Source organism: Ahaetulla prasina, chromosome 2 (assembly GCF_028640845.1).
Source record: "Ahaetulla prasina isolate Xishuangbanna chromosome 2, ASM2864084v1, whole genome shotgun sequence".
Classification (NCBI taxonomy): domain Eukaryota; kingdom Metazoa; phylum Chordata; class Lepidosauria; order Squamata; family Colubridae; genus Ahaetulla; species Ahaetulla prasina.
The window spans coordinates 70,435,927-70,451,225 of record NC_080540.1 but is presented as its reverse complement, the minus strand read 5'-3'; the positions used below and the strand labels follow the sequence as shown (position 1 = coordinate 70,451,225).

Here is a 15,299-nt window from a genome sequence, read left to right as displayed (position 1 = left end):
TGGTTCTAAGTCCCCACTGTTTCCCAAGGGGGAAACATTAAAAATGGTTGGAATTTTGTTTCAGTGAACTTTGGAATATTCAGGTTGGTTCAAGTTTTGAACTTCAAAGAAAGTACATTTTTCATTTTGTAGAAATAAATAGTATTCCAAATATTTCTTATGCTTCCATAAGAATAGGATAGAATAGAATTTTTTATTGGCCAAGTGTGATTGACCCACAAGGAATTTGTCTTGGTGTATATGCTCTCAGTGTACATAAAAGAATTGAATGGTCTCCTGTAATTATACGCACACTGGCGCCTTCCAGCTGTGTTATATTTTAAGTTTCTGAATTCGCAGCCAGCATAAATCTGAGACTTGAAGCCCAAAATTTCTGAAAATCTCATCTTGCGAAAGGTAGATTTAGTGACAATGACAAAGGCAACATTTGATACTGTGCAGGAGAAGGTAATGGTAAACCATTTGTCTATTTTACCAAGAAGAATCACATGGACAGAAAAGTGATCAATAATATAGTGCTAGATTCACAATTTCCTTGGTATTTGCTGTGATTGTTGGTTCCACTTTTGTAGAGCTTTTCTTCATAGTGGCAGTCTTCTTCAGGACCTAGGATGGCATTGTGGCAGAGATCAGCAAATAGATGTTGAATTCAGATGCAATTAATTTATAGTTAAAAGATTTTCTGAGTGGCAGGATAAAAAGAAATCCACTTGGAGAGTCAAAATTCTTTTGGGAATAAATAAGGCAGAAAAAGGTTTTTGAAGGATTTAAATTTTCAGCAAAAAGCTTAACAAGAATTGTATCAAGCACCAGGAAAATCAGGATATCCAGACAGTTCAAATGGACATAAAGATTTATTGTAAGCTTAAACTCTCTACAAGAATCTGAACTACTAATGGCCAAGGGAAAATAGCAGGAGATAAGAGTAGAAGGAATTCAAAGTGAGCTGGATTTAGATCTCTTATGGGCACAAAGAGATTCATGATTGATGACATTTTGACCCCTCCCTCAAGCTCACCTTAGTCATCTCCGACAAATTGGATGCAAGAAAGTTTAAAATGAATAAAGATGACAGCAATTTTGTAATTAAATTTTGGTGAAAGTGCTTTTGAAAATACTGGAATTAAATAAACAAATGAATCTGATCTTGATAGAAATGTTATTAGTGGATTTTAAAAATAAAGATAAAGATAATATGAGCCAGATTATGATATTGAGTATAGTTATGGAGTGCAATTTGAGATGAAAGCGTACAGAAAAACAAAATAGAAAAAAAATGGAAAGTCTGCCTTTTACTTTCCCTGTTGTAATTGGAATATGTTTATTTTTGGATACAATGTTAGAATGGCAACCACCAGAAAAGAAAAACCATAAAAAGGAGAAGGGCAGGGTAAGAGCAACTTGTAGAAAGAGGAATTGTACCAGAGTTGCTTCAGAAAATATTTAATTTAGGAAAAAAAATGTCTGAACCACTTAACTGACAACTTTTGAAGAACGAAAGGATGAAAGACTAGTAAAGATGAAAGAGGAGGTAAAAGATACTAAAAAGATGGAGAACTCTGTAAAACAAGTGTCGAGAGATGTCAAATAAAGATAAAGTAGAAATTTTGGACAGTAAGAAAGTATAGATAGATGGAAAGAGATTTAGATTATCTGCATTATTGGAGTTAAAAGAGAAGGATTTTTGCTTGAGATTCAGAAGGATCCCAGAGGATTCTGATGAAGACTTTATGGAAAAGGTGATTAAAGCTTTGTCAATTTTGGAAAAATGGAATGAAGAGGATACATGGCAGAAATTGACAAAGTTTATAGAATAAATACAAGATCTTGAAAATTAAGAAAAGTTCCAAGGGATGCTCTCATACAATTTGTCAGAAAAAAGTCCACAGAACAGAACAGACTACAGCAGCATTTTAATACAAGATTGAAGATTGATAATACATATTTAGTTGTGCTTAAAGAAATTCTGATTAGAATACTATGTAACAGAAAAGACTACTTATAAAGACTGATAACTTAAACAGAAACAAATTCCATTTTGATGAACAAACTGGAAGAGGTGATTTTTTTGTACTTTCAAACAGTAGAAATTTCAACTGAATTCTATGCAGAAAGCAAGAGAATTTCTAGAGAAGTTTAAAGAAGAACAGAACACACTACAAATGGATGTGACAGAAGCAACTGTTATGAAACCCTTACAGGGGCAAAAACAAAGTGAAAGGGATGATAATGAACTAGGTGCTATATGTACTGACATTTTTTTTGGTCCGATTATATATTACAAATGCTTAGCATGGAATATAAATGGACCAAATGTTCATCAAAAGAGTGCAACATAATGACCAAACTCAAATTGCTACTTTTTGGGTTCATTATATGAAGACTGAATTCTCTAGAGAATCTGTAATACTGATGGGAAAAAAAAGGAAAAAAAAAGATTTTGGCCAACAGCAAGATTGATGAATAAGTTATAATAGTAATAGTTGCACCATTGAGGAATCTGAAGGACCAGCTTGGTCACTGACTATCCCGGGGAAAAATATACAGTATATGTGGTCATTAAAAGTTCACAGTGACTTGATGGCATACATGATCAATTAATTAAAAAAATCACTAGAATTTTATATTGTACAAAACAAAGTTGGGAAAATTGGAAGTTAGTTTATTATTTATTTATTTATTTATTTAATCAAATTTTTATACCGCCCTTCTCCCGAAGGACTTAGGGCGGTTTACAGCCAAATAAAAACAGAACAAACATAATAAATACAGAATAAAATACTATTTAAAAAACTTATTCAATTTGGCCCAAGTTAAAATATCTTTAAAAGAATAAAACCCACTAAAATTAAAACCAGATAAAATCTAAAATCTTATGCCAGTCCTGCGCGGATGAATAAATATGTCTTCAGCTTGCGGCGAAAGGTTCGAAGGTCCGGAAGCTGGCGAAGTCCTGGGGAAGTTCATTCCAGAGGGTGGGAGCCCCCACAGAGAAGGCCCTACTCCTGGGGGCCACCAGCCGACATTGTTTGGCGGACAGCACCCTGAGGAGTCCCTCTCTGTGAGAGCGCACGGGTCGGTGAGAGGCAATCGGTAGCAGTAGGCGGTCCCGTAAGTAACCCGGTCCTAAGCTATGGAGCGCTTTAAAAGTAGTCACCAGCACCTTGAAGTGCACCCGTAAGACCACAGGTAGCCAGTGCAGCCTGCGCAGGAGTGGTGTCACATGGGAGCCACGAGTGGCTCCCTCTATCACCCGCGCAGCTGCATTCTGAACCAACTGGAGCCTCCGGGTGCTCTTCAATGGGAGCCCCATGTAGAGAGCATTGCAGTAATCCAAGCGAGAGGTAACAAGAGCATGAGTGACCGTGCATAGGGCATCCCAGTCAAGGAAGGGGCACAACTGGCGAATCAGGGAAACCTGATAAAAAGCTCTCCTGGATACTTATTTATTTATTATTTATTTATTTATTATTTAAATTTTTATACCGCCCTTCTCCCGAAGGACTCAGGGCGGTTTACAGCCAGATAAAATAAACAGTACTATTACAAAATAAATACTATTAAAATACCACTAAAAAACTTATTCAATTTGGCCGCAATTAAAATTTAGCAAATAATAAAACCCATTAAAAACCCATTAAAAACCCATTTAAAACCCCTTAAAACCCACGAATTTAAAAACTAATCCAGTCCTGCGCAGATGAATAAATGTGTTTTAAGCTCATGACGGAAGGTTCGGAGGTCCGGAAGTTGACGAAGTCCTGGGGAGTTCGTTCCAGAGGTGGGAGCCCCACAGAAGGCCCTTCCCCTGGGTGTCGCCAAACGACACTGTCTCGCTGACGGCACCCTGAGGAGTCCCTCTCTGTGAGAGCGCACGGGTCGGTGAGAGGTATCCGGTAGCAGTAGGCGGTCCCGTAAGTAACCCGGCCCTATGCCATGGAGCGCTTTGAAGATGTTCACCAAAACCTTGAAGCGCACCCGGAAGGCCACAGGCAGCCAGTGCAGTCTGCGCAGGATAGGTGTCACACGGGGGCCACGAGGGGCTCCCTCTATCACCCGCGCAGCTGCATTCTGGACTAACTGAAGCCTCCGGATGCCCTTCAAGGGGAGCCCCATGTGAGAGCATTGCAGTAATCCAGGCGAGACGTCACGAGGCGTGAGTGACCGTGCACAGGGCATCCCGGTCTAGAAAGGGGCGCAACTGGCGCACCAGGCGAACCTGGTAAAAAGCTCTCCTGGAGACGGCCGTCAAGTGATCTTCAAAAGACAGCCGTTCATCCAGGAGGACGCCCAAGTTGCGCACCCGTTCCATCGGGGCCAATGACTCGCCCCCGACAGTCAGCCGAAGACTCAGCTGACTGTACCGAGATGCCGGCATCCACAGCCACTCTGTCTTGGAGGGATTGAACCTGAGCCTGTTTCTCCCCATCCAGACCCGTACGGCTTCCAAGCACCGGGACAACACTTGATAACCGTTGGGGTGGCCCGGTGTGGAAAAGTACAGCTGGGTGTCATCAGCGTACAGCTGGTACCTCACACGAAGCCACTGATGATCTCACCCAGCGGCTTCATATAGATGTTGAACAGAAGGCGAGAGGATCGACCCTGCAGCACCCCACAAGTGAGGTGTCTCGGAGCCGACCTCTGCCCCCCTGTCAACACCGTCTGCGACCGATCGGAGAGATAGGAGGAGAACCACCGATAAACGGTGCCTCCCACTCCCAATCCCTCCAACCGGCGCAGCAGGATACCATGGTCGATGGTATCAAAAGCCGCTGAGAGGTCTAATAGGACCAGGGCAGAGGAGCATCCTCTATCCCTGGCCCTCCAGAGATCAGATACAGTTGATACAGTTGTCAGATGGTCTTCGAAAGACAACCGCCCATCCAGGAGAACGCCCAAGTTGCGCACCCTTTCCATCGGGGCCAGTGACTCGCCCCCAACAGTCAGCCGCAGTTTAAATGTTTGAAAATTATAGGCCATGTTAGGTTTTGTTATTTCAGTGTTAGTTGATTTTATCATGAGCCTCTAGAGTCCTAGGAGGGAGTAGATACAAATATATGTAATGAAGGAATAAATAAATACTCTTATATTTTTGAAGTGATTATACTGATCAATAAGCAAGAGTGTCAAGGAACTTCAGTTGTGATAACCTGCTAATATTGGTGTACAATTCATAAACTCTTCATACAGATTTCATAAGAACATACAATTTATAGTTAATAGCTAGTATTATTTGTGTTTTGCATTTTTACCATATTAGAATATACCTTACAAAACAACAGTACTGTATATTATCTTCCTAAGGTTATCTGATATAGAGAATTTCAGTTGTTCCTTAAACATTAATAAGAGATAAATACCTCTTTTGCCTTTTGTTTGTTGCTTAATTTTTAATTGATTCTCAAATAAAATATTAAGCAGGCAAATTATTTTGTAGCATGTAGCATGCCTAAAGTTGGCTGCCAAAATGACATACTTTTAGAAAAGATGGAACAAATATTGGTAGAATGAGGGTGCAGTGTTAATGCTTATTTGCTGGAAGCGTGACACTTAATCAAATAGCTACTTCTAAGTTTATCCCAGCAAGAATTTTTAATCAAAGAGAGTTCACAGTAGATCAATTTTTAAAATTAGTGAATTGTGGCATAAAAAGAACATACCTTAAAGCTGAAGTGAAATGCTAATGAAGGAAGGATCTAGTGTTTGCAGTCTAGCACTCAGTAAAAACTCTTGTTACATCAAATATTTTTTGACAACAATGCTGTAATTTATATCTAACATATATTTGTTGTCTGTCTGTCTTCTACATTGATTTCATTAGGCTTAAAAGACACTGGAGGGTTTTTTTCATGCTACAGTAAATATTTCAAACCCTCATGAAATAGTAAAGCTTTTGTACTTAGCGATATCTTGCAACCTAATCTCATTCAAAAAGATCCATTTAGAAGTATAAATAGATGACTGTCAATCAGAGATGACCTACAGGGTTATTCAGTGTAAATGGTTGTCCAGTGTAAATTGTCAATGTAAATTGTTTCTGTAGTTTCTGTATACAAAAAGGCAGATTGGTCTCCCTCCCTTCTTCTCTCCCTTCCCCTCTCTCTTTCTCTGTGTGTGCATGTAATTTAGATCAGGAAAATGGCAAAGAAATAGGAGGGTAAAAGATCCATCCTTACATATTTTAAAATAACATTTGCCTATCAGAAAGTATTTTTATAATATTTAGAAGAATCTGATCATGTTTTCTCAAATTATGTTCAGCAGAAATTTTCCCATCAACTATGGTTCTGGTGTTCTTCTCACTCCTACAGAATTCACATAGACATTCAAGAACATTGGTAATGTTAAGATAGGTAAGGTGACATTTCTGAGTTGCAGGAAATGTGAAGCTGAGCAACTAGAAGAGGAAATAGCTTCTGTAATAATTTCCAGTTTTGGATTAAATGTCCCAATAAAGCTCATCTTCATGTTGATCTCAGAAAATTGAAGAGAGAGACATTTGTTTAGTGCTTGCTTGGAAGACACCCAAAGATTCCCAGGCTGGAGGCTGATTTGGGAAATTTGAATTCAAGAAAGAAACAGTAAAGTTCTTATGTATTGTCAATAAGAAAATGGCGTAAATCTATCCATAGAGTCTTTAGCAGTCAAGATTAGTTTGAAGGAGACTATCTTTTAAAAGCATCAAGATTAAACAAAATAGTAATTTAGAAGTTTGTGTACATTTCTTCAGTCTTTATATTCAGCCATTTATTTTTTCCACAGAGTTCTATTGCTGCAGATTAGGAAGATTAAATTTTCATGTCTTTTATATGTACCTTAAAATATATTGTTTTATAAAATATGCACAGGCATATTACTGCACATGGTTAATGTCCCTTATTAAAAATTGTATTAACTTTTAGAAAGATGAGCAAACCCTTTTCAATTTATACACTGGCTTTAATCCACTTGAAAAAAACAAAGCTCTAAGAGAGTTAAACTCTCAGTGATGAAGTGGAATAACTGGCTATGGAGAATGTGTATGAAGCTTACTGGCAAGTATATCCAGGAAACATAATTTCTAGTATGTTGTTAATTTGCTGCCTCTTGAAATTTGGCCATGATTATTCCTGAATATTAAACATTAAAACGAGGTAGGCATGTTTGCCTATCTAGGATCTGCAGGAAATGTTCAGTTTTTCATGCTATAGGTTTCGGATAAAAAGTGGTGCTGAAAGAAAGAACTTTTCCTGTTTGTTGAATAAAATTTACCTTAAAGGCATTTAGGTATTTTTTTAATCTCCTTTCTGTTTGTTTTTATCACCATAGACTGTCAATATGGCAAGCTTTGATATGTTTAAATGTATTAGACATTGGAAATGTTCCTTTTCCAGTTTTATTTGCCTTGCAATGAAAAATAGTTTCTATAGTGGATGAAATCATAAGCTTATAATGTTCAATTAATTTTTATGAGTCATAGTCTTTGGTAGGTGGTAGAAATTCTTTTTGCGTGTGTTTCTGTCAGATGAAAGATTGAAATAGCAGTTTGATCAAGAGTCCCTAGCAAAGGTACATCTAGGCTGTTGGACTAATTTCCAGTTTTGGATTAAATGTCCCAATAAAGCTCATCTTCATGTTGATCTCAGAAAATTGAAGAGAGACATTTGTTTAGTGCTTGCTTGGAAGACACCCAAAGATTCCCAGGCTGGAGGCTGATTTGGGAAATTTGAATTCAAGAAAGAAACAGTAAAGTTCTTACGTATTGTCAATAAGAAAATGGCGTAAATCTATCCATAGAGTCTTTAGCAGTCAAGATTAGTTTGAAGGAGACTATCTTTTAAAAGCATCAAGATTAAACAAAATAGTAATTTAGAAGTTTGTGTACATTTCTTCAGTCTTTTATATTCAGCCATTTATTTTTTCCACAGAGTTCTATTGCTGCAGATTAGGAAGATTAAATTTTCATGTCTTTTATATGTACCTTAAAATATATTGTTTTATAAAATATGCACAGGCATATTACTGCACATGGTTAATGTCCCTTATTAAAAATTGTATTAACTTTTAGAAAGATGAGCAAACCCTTTTCAATTTATACACTGGCTTTAATCCACTTGAAAAAAACAAAGCTCTAAGAGAGTTAAACTCTCAGTGATGAAGTGGAATAACTGGCTATGGAGAATGTGTATGAAGCTTACTGGCAAGTATATCCAGGAAACATAATTTCTAGTATGTTGTTAATTTGCTGCCTCTTGAAATTTGGCCATGATTATTCCTGAATATTAAACATTAAAACGAGGTAGGCATGTTTGCCTATCTAGGATCTGCAGGAAATGTTCAGTTTTTCATGCTATAGGTTTCGGATAAAAAGTGGTGCTGAAAGAAAGAACTTTTCCTATTTGTCGAATAAAATTTACCTTAAAGGCATTTAGGTATTTTTTTAATCTCCTTTCTGTTTGTTTTTATCACCATAGACTGTCAATATGGCAAGCTTTGATATGTTTAAATGTATTAGACATTGGAAATGTTCCTTTTCCAGTTTTATTTGCCTTGCAATGAAAAATAGTTTCTATAGTGGATGAAATCATAAGCTTATAATGTTCAATTAATTTTTATGAGTCATAGTCTTTGGTAGGTGGTAGAAATTCTTTTTGCGTGTGTTTCTGTCAGATGAAAGATTGAAATAGCAGTTTGATCAAGAGTCCCTAGCAAAGGTACATCTAGGCTGTTGGACTAATGCTTTATGTATTAATATTCATGAGCCATCTCATTTAGCTGGTGCTCTTGGGACTTGATTAAAGTAAGACTGTTATACTAGCTTCTGTAGCTGGAAAGAGTGCTCTGGGTGACACAGCTAGTATGACAGAAATATATGGAGCCATCTCTGTAAGACTGTTAGAATTTCTTCTGGGTTAAAGTTGTACTATTCAGCCACATTTCAGAATGATATGATGGAATGAATTTCTACAAGTCTGGCTTATTCTTTTAATGCATTTTTTTGGATTTGTTTCTTAAGGTCTGAAAAAAGAAATGACCATGTAGATGCCAACTGCCTGGATACAGCGTAATGGGAAAGAGTGAATGGAGTGCAATTGGACTGCAATCTTGAAAACAGCCATCTTGTGGACTATCACCTGGTGGGAGACATTTATATCACTCATTGCTTACTCTGCTCATGTTCGCATAAAGTGGATTTGTTCTTAGGCTGGAATTTGAGTTTTTATCCTTACAAATTTTTAATTTGTACATAGCACACTGAACAGAGCAATATTATCAGCAGCAATGGGTGACATGACAAACAGCGATTTTTATTCAAAGAACCAAAGAAATGAGGCCAATCATGCAGGAGAATTTGGGTGTACGCTTCAGGATCTGCGTTCTCTTATGGAACTTCGAGGAATGGAAGCAGTGGTCAAAATTAAAGAGACATATGGGGACACAGAGGGCCTCTGTAGACACTTGAATACTTCGCCAACAGAAGGTAAGCCATATTAATGTTTTTCTTTTCTAAACTAGCCACAGAGGCTTGGTATCATGGTATGATACAATGTTTTTTTAACCCTCCTTAAGAAAAATTCATCAAATTGATTTTGAGATGTATATGTGTGGTATGCCTAAATTGGAAAAGAAAATTGCAAAGGGGAGAAACTTCAACAAAGGGATTGCAGCAGTGAGACAACTCACAGTTAAAACTTCTGTAATGTGAAAATACAAAAATAATACTGCTCTTGAAAGTTGTTAAAAATGCTAATTTGATTTTTTTTAAGGGGAGGCTTATTTTTAAAGGGCTATATAAGAAAAATTCTTGAAGATATTCCAGTTATTTCCAATGCCATATATGGCGGTGCATGTAGTTTTGTGTAGGGTATTCTTTTTTCATATCATTCTTTCAGTTCTGTTTCTTGATAGAGTTACTGTATATCATCTTTCTGTCTGACTTTGCTTTGTATACATGAAACATTGCACCAGAGTCTGTGTTACACTGTCACTGGAATCATATAAGAACTTCTCAGTGTTCATTCTTCATCTGTGCTTAAAAACTTTATTCAGGAAGTAGCTTAATTAACAAATCAGGAAAGCTATAATGCCAAGTAGGCATGGGAAAATATATCTGTTTCATTTTTTAATAGCACAAACCAGTTCATCTCATGAAATGTATATATTTTTTACAAAAAATATACACATTTCATATTCATATTTTCCTCACATATATGTTTTTCAAGTACATTCCGCTAATATATAAGATAAAATATTTCTTGCAATTTTTACAATGTGCAGGGTAGATGGACTCAGTTACAGTGGTAATGAGTGCATTGTTGGGAGACCTGAAAAAACCAGATTAGGTCAGTTCATTGTCGTGGAGAAAATCTATGTGGTTACTAAGAGCCAACTGGGACTTGATAGTACATAATGAATCCATTTTATAATGTATGCATTTTTATCAAATAATTTTGCAAGTGTTAAAAGAAATATATATAAAGTTTGATATGTATAATCATATTTTTATATATTTATACTTGTGTTCTAAGCATCTCCTGATATTTCAGGTGTAACATTTCTAAATCATGGGCATTGCATTTTGTGATATTAGGCTACTGAGATGATTAACAATGATCAATTACTGTAGAAAGTGTAAACTGATAAAATTGATTTCATAGACTATATCGCTAAAGCTGATTTTCTACAGATGGTAAAATTATGGTTTAAAATTGTTAGAAAACAATTTGAAATCATTTTGTTTTATGGCTGTCTATAAAACTAATGAAATATCTGTGGAGCTATTCAGATTCCCAAACATTGGGAAACATTCATTCCAATGTACAATAAGGTATTATGAAGTGATACAAATCTGAGGATTTTAAAAATATTTTGAACAATTTACCGTATTTTTCAGTGTATAAAATGCATTTCCCCCCCACAAAGTGGGTGGAAATGTCTGTGCATCTTATACAGCGAATGTTGCCGAAGCCCCGCTCACCCATCAGCTTCCACTCTTCGGTCTCTGCCTCCCAGCAATTTGCAAACAGCAAACAGCCTGGTCAGCTTCAGCACAGCCTGATTTAGCAGAAGCAGCTGATTAGCAATTGGATCTGTCTCCTGGAATAGCACCTATCAGCTGTTGCAGACCGCAGGGTTCACCACTACCCATCATCGCTGTTGCCACCCCTGCCTCTGCTGCCTATTGCTGCCTCTGCATGCCCCATTTTCAGCCTCTGTGTGTCCCATTTTTGCCCGCCACATGCCCTATTTTTGGCCTCCGCATGCCCCATTTTTGGCCTATTCCAGACACCAGGGATCGCCACCACCACCTATCCCCACTGTCTGGAACAGGCTGAAAATGGGACGTATAGAGGCCAAAAATGGGGCACACAGAGGCAGCGATAGGCGGCAGCGGCGATGGTTGGCAATGGTGGCGATGGGCGGTGGTGATCCCTACAGTCTGGAACATCTGATAGGCAGTATTCCAGGAGGCAGATCCAACCGCCAATCAGCTGTGCTGAAGCTGACCAGGCTGTTTGCTGCAAGGAGGCAAATTGCTGGGAGGCAGTTTTTTTTTCTTGTTTTCCTCTCCAAAAGCTAGGTACGTCTTATAGTCCAGAGTGCCTTATAGTCTGAAAAATACGGTAGTTTGGATGTGGAATTGTGCTGGAAATAAAGATAGGATGATAAGCTTTTACAGATTCTTTTCCTTGTGAGAATTCTACTATAGAGATGCGAAGCAAAATAAAGACTGTGTTTGAAGTTAAAGAGGAATGGAGACATTAAAGATCTCTTCCCTGAATTTATTCTTAGTGGAAAGTCTCTTGGTTCTTGATCCCTTTAGTTCATAGTGACTTTCATTAGTACAAAACACCATATTAACCCTAATCATTTCTCCAAGCCTAAAGTACACAATTTTGTGTATGATAGTTTGCAGTGTAAAACATGATGGCAAATCAGTATTATCCATAAACCTTCAGGTTTACCCATTTCTTATCTATTATTATTTTAATCATGGAAGCAATTCCTGATGTCACATTTCATGCCATTTTATGCCATCGGAGAAGTGTGGTGCTGTATAGAAATATAAAGAACATTTAGCAGTCAGAGTTTTAGTCCAATCCTATAGGCAGACACTATTGTATTAGACTTATTGCGTGTTATTAATGGTAATAGTAACAGCTTTGTAGGATATACATGGGAAATGAATATTCTTCAGTTACAGAATATTGCATAGAACATGGGTGTCAGACTCACGGTGTCACGTTGCTATCATGTCATGTTTCGCGACATTTTCTCCCTTCATGGAGCTGGAATGGGCATGGCCTATCTGTGTGGGGGGCCTGCGGGCCGCCTGTTTGAAACCCTGGTATAGAATAACAGAATTGGAAAGGACCTTGGAGTCCTTTCTCTGCCCACACTCTGCCCAAGCAGGAGATCCAAATAAATGGGTGTCCAATCTCTTCTTTAAAATCTCCAGTGATCGATCACCTACAACTTCTAAAGGCATTTCATTTTCTCAGTAACACTACAATACTTGACAAATAGAAGAGCAGTTTCAGTAGAATTATGAAGTGTATGGAAGAGAAAATGATAAATAGATCTATTGTGTTTAGTAAATTATACCATTTTATTTGTTATATACATTAGTGTAGAAATAACCTGTATTTAAGACAAGAGTTTCATGTACATATGGACTATTGGGTTATTCCTATACAAACCATAATTTTAAAATGAATCATTATAACAGATGATGAATTCTAAATTTGTGGATGGCTCAAATATATGTAATTATGAATTTCTTTTACTATGTCTATACCATAGTTTGCTGTTATATAAAATACACAGAAAAGGTTTCATTTAAATTAACACCATCTCTTGTCCATGTTTATATTGCTTGCTTGGCGACTACAGTACATGATGTAGCTTGCTGTGGAATTATTCCAAGACTTTTCCTCTTTCCTTTTTTTAAATGTCCCAGTTCAGCCTACATCTCTGGGATTTGGGGATGGGGGAAGGAGTCCCATCCAAGTATTGTACTAACCACTGCTAACTAACTGCTTGCTTTTCTGAGTTCAGAAACTATTGGTAACTGCTCTACTGCCACAGGTTATGACACATAATAAGAAAGTAACATTCAGGGCTATCATATAAAATTAGATTGTTCTTTTCAGTATAGTAAATAGAAACAAGAAAATAAACACGTTGTTATTTAAACACAGCCAAGAGATAGCTAAATCAGAAGGTAAGAAAGTCAATGCAATTTGAAAACTCAGGACTAAAGGAAGTGAATAATAGGGAACTGGATTGATTGATCGTGTTTATGTCCTCCTGGATTCAGAAAATGACTTCTGATGATTTGCATCATTAAAACATTATAAAAAACCTAAGAACCAATAAAAGAACAAATCTATTACAATATCGTAGGAAATACTAGCCTGATCTCTAGTGGGAGACTATTGCACAGTATGGGGAAAATGTACTGTAACTGAAAATCATTACCTGCGAACCCAAACTCCCTTTAACTAATGGAAAGATCTGATATAATACATAGAAGAGGGAGCAGGGCTGGGGTGAGGAAAAGGGGGAAATAGGACTATTACTAAAAATATGTCTTAGTCCAGGGGAGTGGAGGAACATGAGAAAAAAAAATGCGGAGTAATTATATTAGGCATAAAATGATCTGGAAAATTGCTCTTGCAGTTTTTCTGGATTTACTATATTATTCTACTAACAAGATTTCATTCCAGAAACCAAATGATCCTTGTTTCCTGATTTTACTAGCATCAAAGGGCTTGCATGAATGAGAGCAATAAAAGATGCTAAGAGCAAATCCAAATGGGATGAGTTGGATGGACTTGTTTCTGTCTTGAAACAAGAATAACATAATCCAATAGGGAGTGATGGACTGTTTTTAAATAATGGGATGACAGAGATTCATTCATTGGGAGAAACTTTCTTCATACTGTTATTCAATATTTATATTGGATAGTACAACAGTACTCTTCATGTTTCATCAAATTCATTTTAAATTCATATTATTTATGTTTAATTCATATGCTGTATTTAAATCTGGCATATCAATTTTATTCTCATTTTTCTGAAACAGATATTAGCATAACTTTTTTTGTGATATTCTGCTACAAATTATAGTGTAATAATATTAGCAACAAAGGGTGTGGAAAGCAGATGCCTTTCCACTACTGTTACTTTAATGTTTTGCTTTTGGATAACTTTATTCATGGCACTATTATTTTTTAAATTAAAAATTGTGTTATACAAACTTTTGAATGCATTGGCCGGTTTTTATGGTGTGCAATCTGATAATATTTTACCAAAATTCAGCAGCTATATACCTATATCCCTTACTATGGCCAAATGACTGGAAACAAAATATAATACTATTACAGTGACCAGAAAGAAAAATACTGCTAAAACAAAACAAAGCATTCAATAATATCCATGTGGTTAGCAAGAAAATTGAGTTATAAATATGGAAGATCTTGTATCAGCCAGAGATAGTTGGCTGCTTCCCAAAAATCTTGTCACCCAACTCCTACCCTTCTGTGTACAGTGTAACAACTGTAGGTTGTAGAAATTTGGGCTAATCATCTCAACAGTGTTTTCCAGCATAGAAATTGATCTGGACTCCATACAATACTTGACCCAAATGTTAGCTTGTCCATCAGCAGTTGAAACCAGGAGTCAGGATAGAGTTCAAAAGTATGTAACCTATACACAAGAAACTGATCTACTAATGATCAAGCCAAATTGGCACTAGATAAGAGTCAACGAATTCCAAGGGGGGCTGGACTTAAAACACTTGGATCACTTTTGGAGGTGTAGGGACTCCAAACTAATAATGCATTTGACCCCATGGTCAAATGTTGCTGGTACATACATGAAGCCCAGTTCTGCTTCCTTTTCTGAATCATCATTCAAATATACTCATAGATATAACAGCCCTGCTCCCTCTTCTATGTTTACAGGGTTCAGATCATTCCTACATAATTGGATAGCTGTGTTCCTATCAAACAGGCAACAAGTGATCAAAATAGGCAGCGCCCTATCAAATCCTGCACCTGTCAACAGCAGTGTTCCCCAAGGCAGCGTTCTAGGCCCAACACTCTTTCTGCTTTATATCAACGACCTTTGTGATCAAATTAAAAGCAGTTGTGTCCTCTTTGCTGATGATGTTAAACTATTCAACACCACAGACACTTTTGCTACCCTTCAAAATGACCTTGACTATGTATCTGAATTGTCTAACAATTGGCAACTCCAAATCTCTGCTAAGAAATGTTCAGTCCTGCACATTGGCAGTAGAAATAAGAACT

The 15,299-nt window shown here is 37.1% G+C and overlaps 1 protein-coding gene across 3 annotated transcripts in view; it reads left to right on the top strand.

Annotated features, from left to right (window-relative positions):
* Positions 1-15,299, top strand: part of ATP2B2 (ATPase plasma membrane Ca2+ transporting 2) — a 272,273-nt gene that overhangs the window by 89,238 nt on the left and 167,736 nt on the right. For all 3 annotated transcript variants that reach the window (XM_058166189.1, XM_058166188.1, XM_058166190.1), the window contains 2 exons: positions 8,999-9,119; positions 9,234-9,463. In XM_058166189.1, coding sequence (XP_058022172.1) covers positions 9,064-9,119; positions 9,234-9,463 — 286 coding nt within the window. In that variant the 5' untranslated portion in view covers positions 8,999-9,063. The remainder of the gene's footprint in view (positions 1-8,998; positions 9,120-9,233; positions 9,464-15,299) is intronic.